At 47.6% G+C, this 24100-nt stretch overlaps 1 protein-coding gene across 1 annotated transcript in view; it reads right to left on the bottom strand.

Moving 5' to 3' along the window:
* LOC138492039 (poly(ADP-ribose) glycohydrolase-like) overlaps positions 1 to 24100 on the bottom strand; it is a 1720160-nt gene that overhangs the window by 381852 nt on the left and 1314208 nt on the right. Inside the window, exon 13 of the mRNA XM_069618967.1 lies at positions 23862 to 23970. Coding sequence (XP_069475068.1) covers positions 23862 to 23970 — 109 coding nt within the window. The remainder of the gene's footprint in view (positions 1 to 23861; positions 23971 to 24100) is intronic.

The following is a 24100-nucleotide window of genomic DNA, read 5'->3' on the forward strand; positions in this document are numbered from 1 at the left end:
ATGTAGAGTGGCTGCAGGAGTCTTCCTTTTATCGAAGATCTGCACTGGAAGATTGGCCAGGTCCAACTAAGGCAAGGATCTACACCCTTTAACACTGGCATTGGCTCTTCAATCATGGATAGCTGTTGGGTAAGATTTTCATGTTTATGATAAGTCTTCCTGACCTGTGTCAACATCAGAACCCTTTGCTTGGACTTATTTTACCTTGTCCCGAAGTGAAGTGGAATCTTTTTCCCCTTTCACCTAGTCTGTTACTCTTTTTATGGGTGACTTTCTCTTAGTCTTTCCATAGTGTGTGAATGGAGTTATAGTTTCCTATATCTTTGAACTGACTGTAATATACCATGGCAGAACAAAGCATTTTAAATACAGCGGCTTCCTTTTAATTATCTTATTATTTCTTGGGTGAATTACTGTTCCCAAGAAGTAAAGTAGGATTCACATCCACTTCACAATGATTTAAGTGAGCCAGCACACCCCACCTTATGTGGAGTGCTGGGGGGATGATATGATATGATATGGCATTTATAACGCGCCTATACACAGGTGTTTCAAGGCGCGACGAGGCAGGGAGGGGAGGAACAAGGGGAGACAGACAACGATCCTACTAGGCCAGGTGTCATTCAGATCGCGCAAGTGCAGGGGTGGGGGAGGGGGAAAAGTGCAAGGGGAAGGGGAGGGGGGGGGAGTGCAGTACAAGGTAAGTGGCGAAAAGTAATAAATAAATAGGGCCAGCTGGTGGCAAGTGCAAGGTAAGTGCAGAACAAGTGCTGGAAAGGGGGGGGGCTGTAGGGATACAGAGACAGTCCCGCAGTGCAGAGGGGATTCCAGGGCATCAGTGCAAGTGGAGAGTGGCTGGGCCCAGGACCAAGGCCGTTAAGAGTGGTCCAGTTGCAGAATCAGTGCACTTTCAGTGAAGAATATTTGCTGTTCAGCAGGGGAGAGGGAGAGAGAAAGCAGAAGCAAAGAGGAAGGTTTTGAGGTGCTTCCGGAACCGGAGATGGTTCTCCTCAAGTTTCAGGGAGGCAGGAAGGCTGTTCCAGAGGGAGGCCCCTGCCGTGGAGAGAGATCTACCCCCAGCTCGTTGCTTCGAGAAGCGGCTGACCCTGAGGGAGTTGGAGGCGGATGAGCGAAGGGCTCGGGAAGGAAGATATTTGGGAAGAGAGAGTTGAAGGTATTTAGGACCAAGGCCCCAGAAGGCCTTGTGGACAATGCAGAGGGTTTTGAACTTTATCCTCGCAGCCACTGGGAGCCAGTGTAGAGATTTCAGTCCTGGAGAGATACGGTCCCTGGGCTTGAGGCCAAGGACAAGTCTCGCAGTTCTGTTCTGGATGAGTTGCAGAGGGCGGAGAGTGGAGGCAGGCAGATTAAGATAGAGGCTGTTACAGTAATCCAGCTTCGAGAGAACCAGGGCTCGGGAGACAGTGAGCTTCCGGGGGAAGGAGAGGAAGGGAAGAATACCTCTGAGGAGGTGCAGCTGGTAGTGTGACTTCATAGCGACGTCAGAAATATGAGGAGAGAAGGAGAGTGTGGAGTCGAAGATGACCCCAAGGTTTTTTGCATTGCAGGTAGGAGCAGGGAGGGGGCCAAGGGAGGCAGGCCAGAGAGCTGCAGGGAAGGAGGGAGTGGGTGTACCGATGAGTAGAATCTCAGTCTTACTGGCATTAAGGCAGAGGTCATTGGCGGCACACCATTCCTGGATAGCAGACAGACAGTCAGGGATGAGGGAAGGAGAGGGGGAGGCTGAGGGTAGCCTGAAAATGAGCTGGGTATCGTCCGCATAGCACTGGAAATTAGGGCAGAGAGCGGCAATGCGGTGGGCAAGGAGTGCCAGATACTGGTTGAACAGCCAGGGAGAGAGATTAGATCCCTGGGGGACACCGCAGGTGGAGAAAAAGATGTCGGAGAGGAAGGACCCCAGTTGGACCTGGGAGGGTCGATTTGAAAGGAAAGAGGTCAGCCACGCCAGAGCCTGACCAGTGATACCCAGGTTTTCACGGAGACGGTTGAGCAGGATGGCATGGTTGACAGTGTCAAAGGCAGAGGAGAGATCGAGCAGAATGAGAACACAAGGAGTGTTGGAATCGAGGTTCAAGAGCAGGTCTTCACGGATGTTCAGGAGAGCAGTTTCCGTGCTTCTGGCAGCTCTGAAACCAGATTGATGGTCATGAAGACTACCAACAGATTCAGCATGGAGGTTAAGCTGGGAGATGGCCAGTTTCTCCAGGAGCTTGCCCAGGAAGGGAGTGATGGAGATAGGGCGATAGTTAGCCGGGCAGGAGGGGTCGGAAGAGGGTTTCTTGAGAAGAGGGTGCACAAGGGAGTGCTTGAGGGGGGAAGGGAAGACTCCAGAGGCGAAGGAGTGGTTGCAAAAGTCAGCCAGGGCAGGAGCCAGGGAGTCGATGTGGTCCTTGATAGTTTTGGAGGAACAGGGGTGAACCTGTTTAGACGAGACTTTCATAGATCGGACTTGTCTGGAAACCTCGTCAGCAGAGAAAAGTGGAAAGGCAGAGAAAGAGGGAGGAGGGGTGACTGCAGAAGGGCCAGAGGAAGAGCCGGGAAGGGAGGGAGGGAGGTGAAAGGAGGAGAGCGAGGACAGGATGTCCTGAGTTTTAGAGATGAAGTGAGAGGCCAATGCAGTGCAGAGGGCCTGGGAGGGGACAGGAGAGGTAGAGACTGCAGCAGGGTTGGCCAGCTCCTTGCAGATTTTAAAGAGTTCGGCGGAGTTGTTAGATGCCGCAGAGATGCGGGCTTGGATAAGGGCTCTCTTCTTGGTGAGAACGGAGAGCCGATACTGCCTTTGGAGCAGGCGGCAGGCCAGTTTGTCTGAGGATGAACATGAAGCACGCCATTTCCTCTCTGCAACCCTGCACTTGCGTTTTAGGGTGGCGAGATCCGAGTCATACCAGGAGTTACATTTGGCTTTGGGCTTCAGGCGGATTCTCATGACGGGGGCAAGGATATCAAGAGTAACAGATATAGCAGAGTGGAGCATGGAGAGGGCTGTGTCAGGGTGGGAGTCAGCCGAAGGGGCAGGGGGGGGCGAGAAGGTAGCAGCAAAAGCCTCAACTGACACACGCTTCATGGGTCGGATGACCGAGAAGGTGGGTGGCAGTGAAGAGGGTGGCTTTGCCTGTGGGGTAGGGAGGGTGAGGTGGGAGGATAGGAGAAAGTGATCACTCCAGGAGAGAGGAGTGGAGAGAGGGACGGAGAGGGGAAGGTCAGAAGAGATCAGAGCATCAAGAGTGTGCCCAGCAGAGTGAGTAGGCCCAGACGGGAGAATAGAGAGTGAGAGAGAGTCGCAGAGGTCACGAAAGAGAGCAGTGGGGGGACTGGAGGCATCAAGGTGGATGTTGAAGTCGCCAAGAAAGAGGAGTTGAGTGGTTGAGGACAGGAGTGAGGAGGAGAGGTCAGCCCACTCAGAGAGGAAGGAGGAAATTTGACCAGGTGGCCGATAGATAGTAGCCACGGTAAGGGAATGGCTAGGAGAGAGAGAGAGTCGGCAGACAAGACATTCAAAAGAGGAGTAGGTCTGCGTAGGAGTGACAGTGGCAGGAATCCACTCAGGGAAGATAAGGGCAACACCACCCTCTGCACGGTTAGGCCTGGGCATGGAGAGGATCTTGTAACCGTCAGGTAGGAGTGTGTCAAAGCTGGTGGCAGAGCTGGCTGTGAACCATGTCTCAGTGAGAGAGGACGTCGAGGTCCAGTTCCTCAAGAAGGTGACAGATATCAGAGGAGTGCTTGATGGCAGAGCGAGAATTTAGAGTGGCAATGTGGAGAAGGTTGCCCTCCTTGAAGAACTTCCGGGGAGGGGTACAGATCAGAGGTACGCCCTGCGGAGGTGTTGAAGAAGGAGGTGAAGAAGGAGCACGAGAGGGGGCAGGGAGGGAGGGTAGAGGCAAGGTAGCCAAGGATAGAGGAGGGGGGACAGCAGGAGAGGAGAGGAAGTTGATGAGGTGTGGGAAGCGTCTATCAAAGAGGAGAAGGTTGGCCTGAGGGCCTTGGACCAAGATGGTCCCATTAGCGTAGACATTGATGATGGCCTTAGAGGAGCGGAAGGGGGCCAAGAGGACATCCCAACGGGTGCCACCATTAATGGGAGAGGAGGAGAAAGGAGAGAGCACAGAGACCATATGAAGGGTGCATAGGTCAGGCGAAGGCACGAAAAAGAGGATGTCAGTGAGAGTTTCCTTAGAGCAGGCACTAGTGTAGGTGTCAGCGATAGGGAGGCCTGGGTTGGAGACCAGGATGTCCTTTTTAAACTTTTTCCTACCAGATTTAGTGAGGAGAGCAGGATAGTCAATGGAGAAGCAGTTAGAGAAGATAGGCGAGACAGAGAGCACCATGGAGTAGGAGGGAGGGGGGGGGGAGACAGACGAAACGAGAGCACGCAGACAGGAAGTGAGCGGCAAGCACGAGTTACCACAATTAGAGCAAACAAACAGTAATGCGTATTAGGTACCGGGCCACCTAAGTTTGAGAATCCTGCGAGGGGAGAAAACACCCTAGTTTACCTCAACTGTGAATACAGTGAGGCAAGGCCCCATGCGGATGTAACCAGGAGTAGGAGGGGTGGGCCGGGGAACGGAGAACAGGTGGAACTGGCGCCTGGCGTCCCCTGCGGACACCTGCAGACACACAGGGAGCCGCACTGTAGGAGTCGCCCTTGGCCTGGGGCCCTTAGCCGCGGGGGCTGCCGGGCAGAGGGCTGCCCAGGAAGGGGGAGGTTATAGGCAGAGGGAGAGGAAGGGGGGTGTGGGCGGGCAGGGAGCGTGGAGGGAGAGGAGGACCAGGAAGTGGGAGGGGGGAGCAGGAGCAGGCCAAACACCGCGCTCAGAGCGCGAAAAGCAAAATTAAACAAAATTATTTTAAAAGCACTCACGGAGGCCCAGGCAGGGCTTCCCAGGCCTGCTGTTCCCCTAGGGCCACCGGCGACCGCTCTCCACGCTCAGCTGAAGAAAGAAGCGAGCGGGGGGAACGGCCGTCGAGTAGGCCAGAAGGGAAGCAGGCCCACAGCCAATCAGAGGGGGGGGTGGGCGGGGAGGGAGAGGAGGACCAGGATGCATATGTATGGGTCATGCTTAGACAGTCCAATAGACCATGCGATTGGAATTTACTTTCTTGCACTAAATATAATACGCTTTGACTTATCGCTACACTGTTAACAATTCTTTCAGTGTATTAGGCTATAGATGCCTGTATAAACATTACATTACCACTATGAACCAATTGGCTTAATTTAGCCATCCGGACTGTGGACACGACTTCACGAGTCCACGAACACTGCTCAGAAAGAACATTTCCCAATGTCGTTTGAACTACAATTCCGCGTCATCACGTATCCTACGGGATGACACGGTACTCTTAAACACGCATTATGACGCGCAGCGTTCTGTTGCCAGGGGAAAACATCCGTTGCCCCAGACACCACAACGCTGCGCTGGACCGCGTAAAGAAGAAGAAACAGGTAAATTTGTGAATCATGCCCGTATAGACATCCGTGGTCTCAGTGGAAACGAACGCATTACTAACTAAATCGCGTGTCGTTCGTCTAGATAGAACAAGTCGGACGGAATACACAGCCCTGAGACTTGTTCGAGGGATCAAATCAACGGTATACCTCACTGGCAGCCGGAGGAGGTAAGAACACTAGTGCATCCTCAGATCTTTTCACACGTTAGTGTGTAAACGCATTTATGTTTTCATGCCAATGAGAGTAGCCTTTTTAGACATTAGTCAAGCGCATCATTGCTTATTTCATTCCAGAATCTCTAAGAATGCTTCCACAACAATGAGCAACCACTCAAACTGCTCCTCAGTTTAACATACTACGACACAGACGCTCTCTTTAAGAATAGCTTACGGCTACCGCAGCGTGTGAATTTCTGATATAGACTACAGAGAAAAATACATAGCAATTGGGCAGGTATGTGCTGTTTTGTTGGCATGTCATTTCGCATTACTATCATGAACGTTGATATTATATAGATTTGATTGTTTTGTTTAAATTGACTGTATCTGGGGTGAGGTTAACCCCGATTTGTTAATGTCTCTTTTTTAAAAAATCTTGCCCTGAGGAAGGACTTTGTCCAAAATGCATCGGCAAGAGCTTCTGCCACAATAAATACAATAAAGAAAAATTGCAAAACAACAATGCATAAGTGATTTAATAGCAAGCATACAACAGGGGTCCTCACATGGATGATTGACCACCAAAGAAGTATTATATACCTAAAATCAAATCTAAAACTATAATACAAGTGAAGTAGTGTTTACTACATAAACAGGTGTCTCCAAAGCTCAGTGGAAGTGCCACTGAGCTGTTTTCTATGGATGCAATGTATCCCCTTTCTTACCTACCTGGTAACATTTGTGGTTACTAGGTAGGTAAGTTTGCTTGAATGGCTGGTGGCAGTGGTTTTACCTTAGTGACTTTTTAGTCTTATTACTTGCAGGCTGTGAAATCAGCCTCGGTAATGCACAGAAGGGCCACCATTCTTCTAGAATGGTGGGCTCCTCCTTTATCTATATTTATTTCTTGTATACCTGCTGTTTCTGATGTCTTCCCCAGCCATTCTGGGTGGGAACAACCTCAGTGAAAGTTTTGTCTTCGGTGGGAATCCTTTGTATTCCCTGCAGAGGCTCCAGAGTATGTGAGCAGGCAGGAAGTGATGGAGGAGTCCAGAACTCTAAAGCCCTTAGTCTTCCACCTTGCCTGAAAGAAACCAACTCCTAGTGGGGGGGTGGCTGTCCTGATTGGACAGCCAGACCGCTCCTTTCTATAAACTGCAGGGAGAGATTGCAGAAGTTGCGCTGTAGTTCCTGATAAATACTCCGAACCTGGAAGCTGCTGACAAGTCAACCACTGGAGCTGAAACAGAAGTGGAAGATGAAGAAAAGACATATGTAGCGATTTGCAGCAAACAGAGAGCCTGCTGTGTAACCGGATCCTGATGCAACCCTTCCTTCAAATCTACCTGGGGGACCCAAATGTGATGACTCCTACCCAGATGCTGGTGGGATCCACTAGTCCCAAGACGACCTGCACTTTGAGCCATCCCACGACATGCTGTGATCTTGCTGGGCTGCAAACCACCAATACCCTGGACATCGAGCCGGAGTAGGATGCATGGTCTTCCGAAGTCTGAATCCAGCTGAAACTTTGGTGGACTCCTGCTGGACCTCCACAGACAAGTCCCCTCACCAGAGTGCAGAACCGAGGGAGTGAAGAGAATCCAAACAGCGATTCATTCATCTGGCTGCTGTACAACGTCACCAAAACCACAGAGCTGCGAGAGTCCGCGAAGAAACCTTTGCTGGAAGCTTCCTCCGATGACTGCTGATGCAAGTTCACATCCAGTGTCCGGTACTTTTGTCTCCAGACCAAGAAACCAGGGGCCGGGCCCTGTGCTATTGCATCCTGAAGGCATCCACCCAGAAGCTCTTTTTCTCTCCCAAGGTACTATGTGGGCTTGGGTAATACTTACCCTAAGTCTGGTGTGCATCCTGTGAGGCTATGTGGGTGATTTGAGTGGTTGGGAGTTTGCCCATACCTAATACTGCAACACATATATGGAGCTTTATCGGATGTCCCTGAACACCAACTCTGAAAGTGAATACATACTTTTTAAAGAAGATTTCATCTGGAACTTTGACTTTCCTGCAACTGAACCCTATCTCAACCTGCCTACAGCTGGGACCTAGGCTAGGGTCCATGTCTGCCTCACAGAACTCGTGCAATAGACTAGGGAAGGAATGGATGAAAAAAGGATTCTGCCTTGAAAGTATAACAAGTGTAACAGCACCTACTTGCTAAAGAAGTTAGTGTGGTAACTATCTCTGTGAAAGAAGTTACAAAGTGTTGTTAGGTTTATGCTTGCCTTTGAGTTGCATTGTGCCCCTCTGCAAAGCATATATGTTGCTTAACTAACTTTGAATAATTTCCCCCTTCTAAAAAGTAATATGTGTTGGTACTGTTTTATCATTGCTTAATTGAATGAGTGTAAAAGCTTACCAATAGGGTTTACCTGCCTTGAATAACAATCAAAGTGTATCCATGGGTGTTGCTTTCCCTGGTCTGGTTTATACAGATCTAACACAGTTTCTGAGTTAATAATTGTCTTTGAGTTGCTTGCTGCGCCTCTTAAAAGTATATGACATGCATTACTTACCGTAATAGTATTTCTGATGATTGTATCTGCTTAGATTCACATGCTGTGCATAAGTTCGACATCTAGTGGTAATCACAGAGTATTGCATCTTGTCTTTCGAGGATCGAAAGGGGGACGTCGACAAAGGCGTGCTTGTAACACTACCCCTAACGTGTAGTGTACCCAAAATCCCTCACGCGTTGAGTTCCCTCTGGTTGTTTTATTTATGCCGTGAGGGAGCCTAGGACTATTGTGTGAGTGAGTACAGAGAGAGAAAGGAGCAAGATGTCTAGGTTCTTTCTACTTCAAGAGGGGAGGAAGGGTGGGTGCACATGAATCCTAGCAGATACAATCATCAGAAATGCTATTATGGTAAGTAATGCATGTCTTCTGATGCTTGTGAATCTGCTTAGAATCACATGCTGTGCATAGACTAGCAAGCAGTACCCAGATATGTTGGTGGGATGTGTGAAGGAACAGTAGTAAAGAGGTGTCTTAGTACCACTTGTCCCACCTGAGAATCAATCAGACCTAGAGTGTGTATCCAGGCAGTAGTGTTTTGTAAAGGTGTGTAAATAACTCCAGGTTGCTGCTTTACACATGGATTCAAGAGAAACATTTGCAATGAATGCTATGGAAGCCCCAGTCCCCGAGTAGAGTGTGCTCTAGGCTTGAAGGGCAGATCTCTCTTGGAAAGAGTGTAGCATAGTGTGATGCAGTTTACAAACCACTTTGAGATGGCTGATTTAGAGACACGGTCCCCTTCTCTAACAGCTGCCACTGAAATGAAAAACTGATTTGTTTTCCTTAGTGGTTTTGTTTTTTCCAGATAATATATGACTGTTCTCCTCACATCAAGTGTGTGGAGGCTTCTTTCTGCCACATTAGTGGGGTTCTGGAAGAAGGTGGGAAGTTCCATTGATTGGTTTCCAGGAACTTTGAAATGAATTTAGGCACAACCCGTGGGCGAGTGCACAGGACCACCTTATCTTTGTGAATTGTGACAAATGGGTTTAGAACTGAAAGAGCCTGCAGTTGGTGTCCAGACATTTGGTCGACTGAAAACTGGTCGAAAGACATTTGGTCGACGCAATTTGGTCAAAAACCAAATGGTCGAATTTTTTTAAAAATATATATATATTTTTCGGGTTTTCGTTTTTTAAAAAAAAGGGGTTTTTTTTAGAAAAAAAGGGGGTTGGGGGGGCCCCCCCAAAAAAAACAAAAAAGGGGTGAAAATAAAATAGAAAAAATTCGACCATTTGGTTTTCGACCAAATTGGTTCGACCATTTGTCCAGTCGACCAATTTTTTTCGACCAAATGTCTGGTAACCCCTGCAGTTCACTAACTCTTTTTATTGAAGTGACTGCCACCAGGAAGACGGTCCTGTAAGTGAGTGCTTTAAGGCTAGCCTTATGCATAGGTTCAAAGGGAGGTCCCATTAGTCTTGGTAGAACCACATTTATGTCCCATCTGGGAGCTGGGTTGGAAATAAGGGGATGAAGTCTTTTAACCCCTTCCATTGATTACTGGGATTTTCCACCACAAAACCTTTTTCTGGGGGGTAGTGTAAGCTCAAAGTGCAGCTAAGTGGACCTTCAGGGAATTAAAAACCCAGACCCGAGTCTAGTAGGCCAGTCAGGTACAGGACAACATGTGTCGGAGAGCAGTCTATGGGACTGATGCTCTTGGAATTGCACCAGATGAGAAAGCGCTTCCATTTGTTGAAGTAGCAATGTCTGGTGTTAGGCTTTCTTGCTTCTCCAAGTATATCCATGCATCTTTGAGGAAGTTGGAGGTGTCCGAACTCTATGACCTCAGGAGCCAAGGCGCTAAATTGAGAGATTGTGGGCATAGATGGAGTGTTTACCCCTGGCCTGTGATAGCATGTTTTATGGGCATGGTAGCTTCCTCGGATGGGAGACCGACAATGCCATCAGATGAGAGAACCAGGGTTGGTCGGCCCACATCCGGGACACCAGAATCATCATGACTGGCTTCTGGTGCATCTTGTGCACTATCCTGTTGAGTAGGGGAGTCAGGAGAAATGCGTAAACAGATTTCCCTGACCAGGTTATCCAGAGACCGTTCCCTATGGAGCGGTTCTGCGGGTACCTGGATCAGTAATCTGGACATTGCACATTCTCCACAGTTGCGAACAAGTCGATCTCTGGGAAGCCCCAGTCTGCAAAGACGTTGAGAACAATGTCTTTGTGCAATCGCCAATCGTACTCGACGGGTAGTGGGAAGTCTCTGCTGAGCACATCCGCCAGAAGATTGAGTTCCCCTGAACGTGTTGTGACAGGAGGAACATCTTGTGTTGACAACACATTTCCATATGTCATGATACAGTTTAGCTAGCCCTGGAGAGGGAGTGCCCCCTTGCTTGTTCAGGTAATACATGGCCGTGGTGCTCTCCGTGAAGACTAGGACTGTCTTTCCCTGGAAGTGTGTTTGAAAGGACTTCAAGGCTTTGAATATTGCCAGAAATTCTAACAGGTTTATGTGGTTGGATGCTACCGCTAGGGACCAAACGCTGCACGCTTCTGAATAAGGATGTGAGCCCCCCCAACCCGTCAGAGATGCGTCCGTGGTGAGAGTGGCATCTACTGCATGGGTGGTGAAGTTCTTCCCCTGTAAGAGGTTTTCCCTTGACCATCACTGCAGAGAGAGAACGAATGCTGCCGAGACAACCACTAGATCGCCCTATAGCCTGCTGGCCTGACACCATTGGCTCGAGAGTCGCACCTGCGTGGGATGCATGTGCAACCGTGCGTGTGGGACTAGATAAATGCAGGAGGCCATCATCCCTAGCAGTCCTATGGCCTTGCGTACAGTTACCTCGCGATTGGCTATATAGTGCAGGATCTAGAACAGCATGTTTTGAACCCTCTCGTTGGAGGGGAAGACGAGCCTGTCTTTGGTCTGAATTAGAGCCTTCAGAAATTGCTGGACTTGGCTGGGGTCTAGGCTGGACTTTTTCTCATTGATCGAGAATCCCAGCCTGAAGAGGAGATCTACCGTCTTCTGGGTATTTTATAGGCATGTTCCGTACAAATCCCCCGTTATTAGCCAGTCGTCGAGGTAAGGATAGAGGTAAAGATACACGGAAATGGGCCGCCACTACTGTCAGTACTTTTGTAAACACCCTTGGGGGTGAGGTAATGACGAAGGGAAGGACCTTGAACTGATAGTGCTTGTCCTCTATCATGAACCTTAGGTATTTTCTGTGCGCTGGAAACTTTGAAATATGAAAGTATGCATCTTTCATGTCCAATGTTGCCATGTAATCCTGCTGTGTTAGCAGTAAGATTATTTACTGCAATGTTGTCATTCTGAACCTTTGTGGCTTGACAAACTTGTTCGCTGGACACAAGTCTAACATAGGGCACATGGTGAGATCCTTTTTGGGTACAAGGAAGTACACTAAATGTACACTTAATAAATACTCTCGTTTACCTGTAGAAAGGGGATGACTTCTATTGCGCTCTTTTCTTGAAGGATCTCCACCTCTTGCAGCAGAATTTTCAGGTGTCCTGGCGAAAGGCGTCTTGATGTTGGTGGACCGTATCGAGGTGGCCGGTAGAACTCGAGACAATAACCGTGGGCGACGGTCTTGAGCACCCACTGGTCTGAAGTGACCCCCCCTCCCATGCGTGAAGGAAAGATGTTATTCGTCCCTTGACATGGGAGGGGACGCGGACTGGCGAGTCATTTTTGAGCAGAGGCCGGGGAGCCTCTTGGTGTGGAGTTCCTACCCCTGCGTCTCTTAGCTGACCCCTTTGTTGGAATTGACCTGTGGCAGCTGCGCCTTGTCCTGATGACCACGGTGAACTTCCTGTCCCATACTGGTTGCGGTGGGAACATGAAAAGGATTGCCCCCGACAGGAAAGGCGAGAGCTACCTCCTTGCTGTCGATAGGGTATTTCTGTAATTTGGTTCAGAGACTTAAGCGTCTCATGCTCGTTCTTTGCTGTTTCTAAGGCATCGTCTACTGCCTTCCCAAACAAATTAGTCTCCTCCACTGGTTAGTTTACAAGGGATGCCTGTGTTTCAGGCTTAAAGCCTGAATTCTTGAGCCAGGTGTACCCTTTGAGCAAGGTACCCTGTGCCAGGACCCAGCCTGCTGTTTCAGCTGCGTCTAAGGTTTTCTTCAGGATATTTCGGTTGACCTGTCTCCCTTCCGATACTACCGTCAGCAGGCTTGATCGGACCGGTTACGGCCCTCCTGAAGTAAGTTCCATTGTACTTCACTATGACTTTCCAACAGTGTAGTGTTGTTGGCAATCCTGGTGGAATGTGCGGCTGACGTAGTCATGAGCTTTCCGAGGGCGTATAACTTTTAACCTTCCTTGTCTGGTGGGATCTCTGCCGTAGACAAAGGCACTCCGGCTCTCTTCCTTGTAGTAGTGACTACCAGGGAGTCGGGAGTGGTATCTCCCTGGCTGTTCAACCCTGCTCTCTCCCTGGCTGTTCAACCAGTATCTGGCACTCCTTGCCCACCGCATCGCCGCTCTCTGCCCCTACTTTCAGTGCTAAGCGGACGACACCCAGCTCATTTTCAGCCTACCCTCGGCCTCCTCCTTTCCTTCCCTCATCTCTGACTGTCTGTCTGCCATCCAGGAATGGTGTGCCGCCAATGACCTCTGCCTTAATGCTAGTAAGACTGAGATTCTACTCATCGGCACACCCACTCCCTCCTTCCCTGTAGCTCTCTGGCCATCCTCGCTTGGCCCTCCTCCTTCTCCTACCTGCAAGGCAAAAAACCTCGGGGTCATCTTCGACTCCACACTCTCCTTCTCTCCTCATATATCTGATGTCTCTAAGAAGTCACACTACCAGCTGCACCTCCTCAGAGGTATTCTTCCCTTCCTCTCCTTCCCCCAGAAGCTCACTGTCTCCCGAGCCCTGGTTCTCTCGAAGCTGGACTTCTGTAACAGCCTCTATCTTAATCTGCCTGCCTCCACTCTCCGCCCCCTGCAACTCATCCAGAACAGAACTGCGAGACTTGTCCTTGGCCTCAAGCCCAGGGACCGTATCTCTCCAGGACTGAAATCTCTACACTGGCTCCCAGTGGCTGCGAGGATTAAGTTCAAAACCCTCTGCATTGTCCACAAGGCCTTCTGGGGCCTGGGGCCTAAATACCTTCAACTCGCTCTTCCTAAATATCTTCCTTCCCGAGCCCTTCGCTCATCCATCTCCAACTCCCTCAGGGTCAGCCGCTTCTTGAAGCAACGAGTCGGGGGTCGATCTCTCGCTGTGGCAGGGGCCTCCCTCTGGAACAGCCTTCCTGCCTCCCTGAAACTTGAGGAGAACCATCTCCGGTTCTGGAAGCACCTCAAAACCTTCCTCTTTGCTTCTGCTTTCTCTCTCCCTCTCCCCTGCTAAAGTCTCGACTGAATCTGCACCGAATCTGCAACTGGGCCACTCTCACCGACCTCGGTCCTGGTCCCAGCCACTCTCCTCTTGCACTGCCTCCCTGGCAACCCCTGCACTGAGGAACTGTCTCTGTATCCCTGCAGCCCCCCCTTTCCCAGCACTTGTCTGCACTTACCTTGCACTTGCCACCAGCTGGCCCTATTTATTTACTTATTCTACTTACTTTTACTGCACTTCCCCCCTCCCCCTTGCACTTTTCCCTTCCCCCTACCCCTGCACTTGCGCGGTCTGAATGACACCTGGCCTAGTAGGATCGTTGTCTGTCTTCCCCTTGTTCCCCTCTCCCTGCCTCGTCGCGCCTTGAAACACTTGTGTATAGGCGCGTTACAAATGCCATACCATATCATATCATATCATATCATATGGCCCCGGATATACAGCGGGTCAGTACGGGAGGGGCAAAAAAGATTTTCTACTCTAGGATTGACAGCTTTTGCAATAGATGGGGACAACAAAGAGGGAGGGAGGCCCTTCTTGATACAGTTAAGAAGTGGGATCCGCTGACTTGGGGTCGGGGGGGGGGTTCTCTTTATATCTTCCACAAAGTCTGTGTCCGGTGCCACCTCTTTTGTGACAATTTGAAAATGTTTTGCAGCCTTCTTTAGTAACGCATTGAAGGCCATTTGATCGTCAGTGGGTGAGGTGAGGAGGGAGGGTCTAGACAAAGGGCGTCTAGATCTGGAGTTGTAGTGGGGGAAAGCCATGGTGCTTCCTCTACCGCCTGTTCATCACCCCAGTATGGGCACAATTCCGGTGTCTCCTCAAAAGTATTTTCATCCTGACCATAAGAGACCTCATAGACTTCTTCAGGTTCTGAGAATTCTTCCTGTGGAAATGGAGTGGAAAGATTTTGCACCTTTAAAAGAGTAGGGCAGGAATCCTCCTCCGTAGGTCTTTTAGGGGTAATACAATTCTCAGAGAAATCAACAAACTTGGAAAGTTGGTCCATGTAACCTTCAAACCTATCTCTGGTCCAGAAGGATGAACCAGAGAGGGCTGGAGGGGGAAGGGCTGTTCTGGGGGGCAGGAGTCTCGGGGAGGTCGAGATTTATCTGCCATGGCCTTAGAGGGGCAGAGCGCCTTCCGAATAATCTTTTGGATGTTTGGACTTCTCTCTTGATTTATTTGCTGCCGAAACAATGGGCGCAAGACTCTTATGTAGTTCTGGCGGGTCAGGGAATGTTTTCGACATGCCCGTAGGCTTTGTCAAGGTTTTCAGCGGTGCCAAAACACTTGGGGCTGACGGGTTCTTATGAGCTGTGTCGGTGCTCTTATGTTTGGTGGAGGCGCCCTTATGGGTAGTCTGCCCGAACGCATGCCGTGTCGGCAATTGCAGGCAGGGCGGCCAATCATGAGGATCGGCGTGATTCATCAAAACGTTCGACAGGCCCTTTGACGCCTGTTGCTTCCTCGACGTATACGTCGAGGGAGCGCGTGGGGTTCTGTGCTTTTCCTTTTGTGCTGCGGATGTGCCCCCGTCACCGGGATGTTGTCTCCCCATAGCAGCCCGTCGGGGCCGGGGACGGGCATCTGGGAACCTACTGGTTCCGCCGATAGGTCAATGGCCTCCACATCAGAACCATGGCTGCCGTTTGAATCCTCGTCACTCAAGGCGCCTGCGCCAATGGGGGAACCACTCTCAGCCTGCATGGCGTAGGCCACCCACTGCTTCATCTGCCGCTCTTTTAGCGTCTTTGCAGAAAAAGTTGGCAAGACTTGCAGTATCGCTCATCGTGATCATGAGGCAGACACTTGTTACACTTTCTGTGAGTGTCCTTCCACAGGTATTTGCCATTGCAGGACGGGCAAAACTTAAAGGGAGTCCTCTCCATAGTTGAGGTAAAGTGCGACACCATGACCAGAAGGGAAAATAGGGGGGAAGGAAATGCATTCTACAAAGAATCAAACCCTGGGGCCCACTCTCCATACTGTATAGGCCTGGCCGGAGGGCTGAGGCCACGCGGTCGACAGCATCGACCGGAGCACCAGTTGCTGAAATCCGCAGGCGTCTTTGGCGTAGGATGCAGAAGTAGTCGTTGATGAGGAAGGGTCGAAGACTACATGACCAACGGTCATGGACAAAAGTTATAATTTTGCAATGCACAAGCTCCACATAAGGCGATTTTGGGTGTACTACACGTCACGTTAGGGATAGTGTTACAAGCACGCCCATGTCGACGTCCCCTTTCGATTCTCGAAAGACAAGATGCAATACTCTGCGGTGACCACTGGATGTCGGACTATATGCACAGCATGTGATTCTAAGCAGATTAACAAACATCAGAAATGTCAATTTCAGTGGACCTGTGTTTTAAACAGATTGCTGTATAAGTGAAACTGACTAGAGCAAAACAATGTTGGGAAGTCAGAAGGAAGAGAAAACCTTTTGAAATGGTCAGCCCAGCAGACTTCACCATGGGTTAAAATGCACTTTTGCAAATAAGGAATAATGCCTGTTTTAAAAGTACAACGTTGGATAAAGCCCATTCCTTGCCTAGGAATGCCAAGGGGGTGTTGGGTGAAAACATAGATGGGATGTTTTGTTTCAGCAGACATGATTCTGATGCAGAAAAATAAAATAACTACGGCATTGGCTATTGTGGAAAATTAGCCAAACCGTGTTCTACTATGGCTCAAGGGACATTGGGATCTTCCCCCACAGGAGCCACAATGGAGTTCTGGCACACATGCGTGTTAATTGCTACCTTTGAAAACTTTGAAAGGACCAAGAGAAAGAAATCTCACACGCTTGTCGGACTTCTGTCTGGGCTTCTGCTTGAGACAATAGATCTGGGACACCTACGTGTGAAGTGGGGGAAGTGACACATTTTCAATCAAACTGAGAAACCCCCATGGCCAACCTGGGCTAAGCTGACATTTGGGGGTAGCCTGGAAAGACATGACCATATTTGGAGGACAACGGCAGCTCCATCTGTCTCAAAATACTATTTGATGAATAAACTTTTAAGACTGTTAATTCTGTAACCGGACAGTGGAGAAATGTGAAAGTTGTTTAATTTTTGTGGCTTTTAAACAGGACGTGGTAGCCTTCACTGGCAGATTGTGGACAGAAATGGCAGAGAATTGGATATTCTGAGGAAAGTGTATATGATGCCACTTTGAAATTCAATATTCACATGCCATATGGCTATATATACACGTATAACGTTATGGAATTTTAGGTAAAGTAATTTCATTGAAAAACCGCAAAAACGATTAGACGGATTAAACAAAGTCCTACAAATGTGAGAATTGATTTTAGCAAAAGTAACTGTGGGATGATCCTATGCATTGTAAAGCACACATCATAAATCTGACATCATGCCCCTGAAACCCAACCGGCTGACAGCAAGGCGGTAACAATCACCCCTGACCAATCCAGTTGTTAGTGGCATGCCCAGCCTAAACCTGCCCCATCGTATAATCCTATGATGTCACCATGCCTTATAAATAAGAGAGGCTGACAGAACTCTAGACAGACTCGCTCCTGAATTTCTAGCGCCTGCGTATCCTGACTTTCCAGATCCACCTTTGCAAGATTCCAGACTCTACTGCAAGGCCAAAGCATAGCTGATCCTATCCCAACAAGGCCATTGATCCAGAAATTCCACTAAAATCCCAATAACAAAGGGGAAAAGCTGTGGTACCCTTTTGGGAAGCATCCTGTGAACAGACTGGCTTTTTGCCCACTCCCTGCATTCCCGCTGTACTGTTGCCATCCTCCAGTGACCAGACTTGTCCAGCTGCTTGCTGTTAGGAGTGTCCGCCGCTATCCTGTGACCAGAGCTTTTAAGTTCAGAAACCGGTTGACTGTCCCAAGTTCCAAACTCCAGCGCCGATTGTATTTCCCCATCTCATAGCAACACATAGTCTATTCATCTTGATACCTGGTCTTGGTCCTACTTTCTAAGGAATCCTATCCATACTCTGATTCCTTGTTAAAAATCGTTAGAATTCTCTGTGAATCTTGTCATTGCTCTCCAAGCATTGGCGCCACTTTTCTCTTCATTTCTGTCTTGCCTAGATCATAAGTCCTTAGCAATATTTTGATTAAATTAATTAATTTTCCCTAAAGAAAAGGGGTACACTGCGTGAAGGGTTACAACTGCAGCGTAACTTTTATATTCACGGGTGGCGTTCCTCTTTTCTAGCCATTAAATCTCGTGTAAGTAAAAGTTGTCCTTTTTCTTTCAAAACCGAATTCCTTATCTTAAACTGCTATTTTCCTTAAATCAAACCTCATTCCACTTTGAAAATCTCATTCAATTCTTCAGCTATAGTCACTCTTTCACTTCTGTACTCTCCCTGTGATGTGCATCTATCACCCAGCCTAAAAACCGCATTCCGATTCTGTGTTTTTCACCCGTTTAAAAAAATAAAAATAATTTTGACATTCAAAGCTGAAAAAGAGAAAAATTCAACTTTTCCATGTGCGATTTGACTGCACTGTTCTCAATTTCAACCTGCTTTGTGAACTGTATGCCTTTTGTGATACCTTACCTTATAGTTGCTAGTGATATGGCATCCCTGAGACTGTGATAAAACATATGTACATCATTATTTAATTACACATATAATTAATTATTTGTTAAAATCCGAGTGTCATTTTAGGCCATTGCAAAGGGTTTAAAATCCTTTGTGAGGGAAGGTCAGATTTTGATTCTGTTTGCTGCCTCCTAACCCCGGCTACCTGCTGCTTCTTTATATCCACTCAGAATTCGATTAATTGTGGGTTGAGGGAACATTGCAGGGGGAAACCTTAACTTGGGTGCTATCTATCCTAATTGAAAAAGTGCTCCTATTCATTTGTGCTTTAGATATGTTCTTGTAGAAGGCCACCCAAGTGTATTTCAGTCGTTTTCGTTGTAATTATCACCCCATTGGTGATTGCTGCTCCATATAAAGATTGTGTGATTTCCTTTGAGATTAAAATAAATAAATATTCTATTCCCACGAACCAGTCTGGATCATGGTCCATTGTGACCCGGGGTATTTGTAAAAGGGGGTGTGAGACGGGTTGGCTATCGGCTCAATTCAAATTCATAGAAATTAAAGAAAAGGTATTCTAACTGAGCGCTACATCCTGGTCGAAGGGCAAGAGTCCTGATCCGGTGGTGACGCCCGGTTAGAATCCTTCACATGCCCTTCCGTTCTTCTCCAAAGCCCTTCCTGGCCTTCATCAACTTTCTCATCTCTTCCTACCACTTTGTCTTGATGTTCACCCAAATCCATTTTTCTTCCACTACCAGCTATTCCAGTCATTCAACAGCCACCTCTCATTTTTTTACCACCTTCCTCTGATGTTGACAAACCTCATCTGACCTTCCCTCTTCCACCTCCTTTTGAGGTCTACATAATTCCTCCTTATTTTCTCTTGAGGTGAACCAACCTACTACTCAATTCCTTCTCTGCCTCCTCTTGATATGCCCCAGCCTCCTCAATTCCTTCTTCTGAACTCTCCTTCACAATTTCTCTTTCCACAAACTTCTCCTCGATTCCTCCTTCCCCTCCTTCTGATGCTGACAAACATTCTGATTTCCCCCTTCCAGCTCACAGCCAACCTCACTTCCCAAGTTCTCTTTTGTCCCAACCTCCTTATTCTACAAACTCCTCAGTCTTCTCTTCAAGCCCCCTCCTTTCCAAACCCCTTCAAACTCTCACCAGTAGCTCCTACTTTAAACACCTACACTGCTTGACTGCACGTCTGGGCTTCTATAGTCCCTATCCTGGGCCCAAAGTGGAGAGTCTAAACCTGTAATAGCCAATTGGTGAGGAATTGGGATTGGCTGATGCCAATAGGTACAACTGTGCTAACCAATTTACTTGGCAGGTGGGTAAGCCTTTAAGAGGCGTGTCCACCACCTTGGGGTTAATTTGTGTCAGGGTCTGCTGGGATCAGTGAAATGCTTCACTGAGGTCAAGACTCGCAAATGTTTGCAAATGCAGGGTGAGTTGTTTAAGCTCTCCCATGACATTATGATTTCTCTGCGATTGCTCTACAGGCCACAAAGGAGATTTCCATGAACGTGAGCAAGGTTGTGCAGGAATTTGCAAAAAGGCTCTGATAGTGGAATGGTCTTGGGTGACTAATTTTTGTGCAATGTACTATGTTTCGCTTGGCCCGTTCTGAGTCCCAATTTCTTAAAGGGACAGTGTTACTATGGTAGTGCTATGGAAAGGGAAGGGGTGTTTAGTATTAGGGCCACAGGGCATCCGAAAAGGCATGGGTTGCACACTTTTCTTGCACCGTGGTGTCTCTTTGATCTAAGTGGGGTAGCTAGGATTGTTGTTACTGTTCCTGAGACTGTCCCCTGCCTATGGATGGGGACACTTGGAGGTGACTTGGGATCCTCTTCATACTACCCGGAGGCCTGACATCTTCTAGCTTGGGAAATCTACCCAGCCCCCTTAGCCACCACAACAGAAGTTCCCATAATCAGGAGGACTGTCACAGTACACACTGTGCTGATGAGTGAACATCAGAGTCATTCAATATGTAGGTGGTAGAAGTCCACAAATGAAATCCTTTACAATAACATAATGCAATTTCTGAACTTAACAACTAGATGGCAAAATATGCAAAATATTTGAACCTCGAACAGGTTGACACTGCAAAACCTGCTGTTTGGCCAAGCTAAGACTTGAATCCACGACTTATAAATCTAAGGTTGCGTTAGGAAAGATTTCTCTTTTGGCAACTTTCCCTCCATAATTTCCATGGACCTCTAATCTTTTTGCTTTTGTTTTTTAACCTGTCCTGACTTTTTGAGGGGAAGTAAAGTCTTCAGCTTCCCTTTCCCTGCCATTTGTTATGGGGAAACTTATCAGACCTTTAGACTATCAGTACTGGGGAACTATATTTCCCTTTTTGTCTTTTATCCTTCTGTAACATTTTAACATTGCACACTGCATCTTACAATGCAGTGCAATGGGGATACCTTTACAGTGAGATAGGAATACTTTTGCATCACCCTACCTTTTCACACTTTCGATTACTGGTTACTTTTTTTAAAACTCTTTTTATTGGCATTTCGTAAATAAACGAGGCAGCACAGAAAAATAAAACAAGCATTAAACATACTTATATATGCGAGGTAGTGCTATAAAAGGCAACTTAGCAAGGAGACACAGAGGAGGATCAATACCGTTGAAACATTGAACTCGCCGGCTAGCCTGGGTAATATCTCAAGTCCAGCAAAGCCGTCAATTGGTTACTTTGATATGAACGTAAAGACGTGCGGGTGGCAGCAATTATAATTTTTACAAGTTTTATGTTATTGTTAGTGTGCACATTCGCGTTTACCGTGTGTGGCTACTACACGTGGCTAGTGCCCTAAAATGGCCACCCCAAGTGATCTTCACTTGGTCTTTGGCCATATTGTTGTTTGGCCTTCTTGCTGCATTGCATGGTCACGAAATTCTGTCTAAGCTCATACACTTGCCAGGGAAAGCTACAGCTTTCGGGGACTAGTGATGCCTTTGTGTGTTCATGGGCCAGGAAATGGGTGGGACTGTCTGATCAAACTCCACATCCGCTGTGCCAGTGAGTCTAGGAGTGAGGCATGAGTGAACGGTATCAGGTAATAATATCGCCACATATATGGTCGTCGTAAATAATATCGCCGGGAAAATGTTGTGGCAATATTATTTGGGTGACAATATATATGGCGTCAGGGGCAAAAAAAAAAACAAAAAAACATTTAGGGTTGCGGGAGTGTCCCCCGCATGTTCTATGCAATAATGTTGCCACAAAAAACGGCCATTTTTCGGCGATATTTTTGTATGGCGATATTTTTGTGGCGACATTATTACATGGAACCGAGTGAACCTAATAGTTGTCCCTGATTGGGCAACTTCTGGCTGTTTGAATGGTGTAGATCATTATCATTGGTGGGCTTAGACTTGTTTCCAGGCTGGATTCTGTATAAGAAGACGCCTCCTGCAACCATTTCTTCAGATCAGCGTTGGAGCAAAGAATCCCTTGTAGAAGATCAGCTGACTGAAGATCGACTCCTGAAGAGGCCCAGCATCCCTTGCTGCGTCTGGTCCAGTGCAGCCCTTTTGGACTACCTGATCTGCGAAGGCCGTGTACGGTGCTTCAACCCCTGGACTCGTGGGTCAACCAGTTTTTACGTTTTCGAGGATCCAGCCGTCCTGAGCCTTCCGAAGTGTCCCAGGACCAGCTGGTGGACTGACCAGATTGCCTGTGTGCTACCTCTGTAGAACCGTCGCCATTCTGAGTTTGAAGTCGCCAGCTTCTGGTATACTTTGATGGTTGCCAGCTTCCGGTATAAGTCAACCTCTCAGCTTCAAGGGATCCTGTTCTGGAAGGACTTCTACAACCATGATTGGAAGGACGCCTGCCATTGTCTGTGTGTGGTCGCCGTCACTGGAATGCTCCTTACCCCATTCTGTGAAGTGGACTCAAGAGGGCGGCATCAGTGATTTCTGAATTTCTCCATCACCAAGTGTTGCACTCCGCTTCTGGACCCGACCGGAAGAATCCTTGCACCTGCAGCTCCTGGGCACCTTTCACCAGAACCACCGGTGGGAAACCCTCTAGCGACCCCTATTTGACTCATCTAGCCTTCTGGAAAAATAAGAAATGCAAAGCATTTGTCTCCCCCGTCCAAATATTGAGAACAAGTCTCTTCGTATCCTTCTATTCCACTGTTTTTGGTCGTCACACCTCAGCAGTACAATCTGAAAGGTAAGAACACATTTTACTTAACTAGTAACTGCGTTGTAACTGCGTTGCATCTCTTCTTTTGAACAATTATGAACACAAGTAATTTACCTGCATCCAATACATTCTGGGGGCGGGGGGAAGAATTGTGACTTCTGGACATAAGGCTCAACTGTTCTTATGGATTACCTCCTTTGTTGATTTAAGTCACTGAATGCATTTTTAAGAACCTATGGTGAAAATCTGCTTCTATATCCCCTGGAATGCGTGTTCCACTATTCAGAAAAGTATACTTGCAGGTTGGTTTAATTAGTGATTACTTAATGGAGTGTCACTGCACAACTGCTAGGGTCTACTACACCGTTTTCTGAAAGTAATCCGGTTTTATTCCCCATGAATAGGTGTGTCCTGTACCAAATGTTTTGATAAGATCTGACTTACCTAGAAATATTATTCGTTTGGCCTATGTACCTTCAAGCATTGTGTTGTGTTTTTATAATGTGTTTATGACTGTGACAAAGTACTCACTCCAAGACTTAACTTGGCCTAACTTGTATTTATAATAAAACTTTATTTTTTATAATACTTCTAGTTGTCAGTGTTTATGTTGAATCCTTGGTATACTACACATTCTTTGTACCTTCCTACAGCCCTCTCTCCCTGCTAAAATAAGCATGGCTGCTCGGTCTACGCTGCCATATATTACAGTGGTACATACTGTCTCAGTTGAATGGTTTTACTAAGCCCTTAGTTGGACATCAGAAAAACTGTCCTAACATTCTGTGACTAGCCAACTGAGCATACTATCAAAACAGGTTCTGTCACACACAACCCCTTGAGGGATCCATCCAAATCCCATCACCACATGCTGATATGCGTTTCAATCCTTGATCCCCCCTACCTGGCCCTGAGACGCAACAAATTTGTGAGGCGGAACATGGTCTTTAAGGCAGAGGATGTTTGGTTTAGGCCCAGCTCTCTCATGTTATAATTGTGTAAAACCACTAACCCAGACATTCTGTGTGCAGTGGTAGGTATTGCACTTCTCCAGGCATTCAATTTTTGAACGATGGGATTGTTGATTTCTTCCACTCCCTTTACATATGGGCCCACATTGTTCACAGCACTTTCTGCAAGCAGTCCCTCAACATGTGAGCCAAGTGAAATCGTTTCACATTACATAAGGAGGTACACTCAGAGAGCAATGCCAAGAGGGAGTTCCAATTGTTGTGAAAGATCTATATAAAAGAGACTGACAAGCTGGGACATGCCAGTGTCCAATAACTAAAAGCAAGCCAACACTATACCCAGATAGGTCGAGTATCCTTGACACACAATGCTAGGACTAGGATCATGGCCAAGGGCAGGCCCATTCCATACACGGCTATGCTCAGAATGCTGACATTAACCTTTTAAGAGTAGGCTTATGCCACACTTTGGTAGGTCCACTATCCTGGACACATTCTGGTAGGTGCTGCACTATGCCACTTCCTTTAAGATGGTGGACCCAACAAATACACAGATAAGAGCAGACATATAGCACACAATACCTCATAATTTAAGATACTCATTTCAACACACTTACCTTGTTTAGTTCCCTTTCTATGTTTTGTCTTTTGAATTGTTCTTCAAAGTCATGGAATCTGATGGCATCAATGGCTACAATTTCGATGCAGCGTCGTTGCCAATTATCCCTGAGCAGATTGAAGAGAGAAGCCTTTATAGCCAGTGGAACAATTTAACTGGAATCTTCCCATACTGAGACAAGCTACCAGACCTAGCAATGCAGTATTCAATGTGATTCCAGTATTGGGACCCACATAT

Source organism: Ambystoma mexicanum, chromosome 10 (genome assembly GCF_040938575.1).
Source record: "Ambystoma mexicanum isolate Mex_15411 chromosome 10, UKY_AmexF1_1, whole genome shotgun sequence".
Classification (NCBI taxonomy): Eukaryota; Metazoa; Chordata; class Amphibia; order Caudata; family Ambystomatidae; genus Ambystoma; species Ambystoma mexicanum.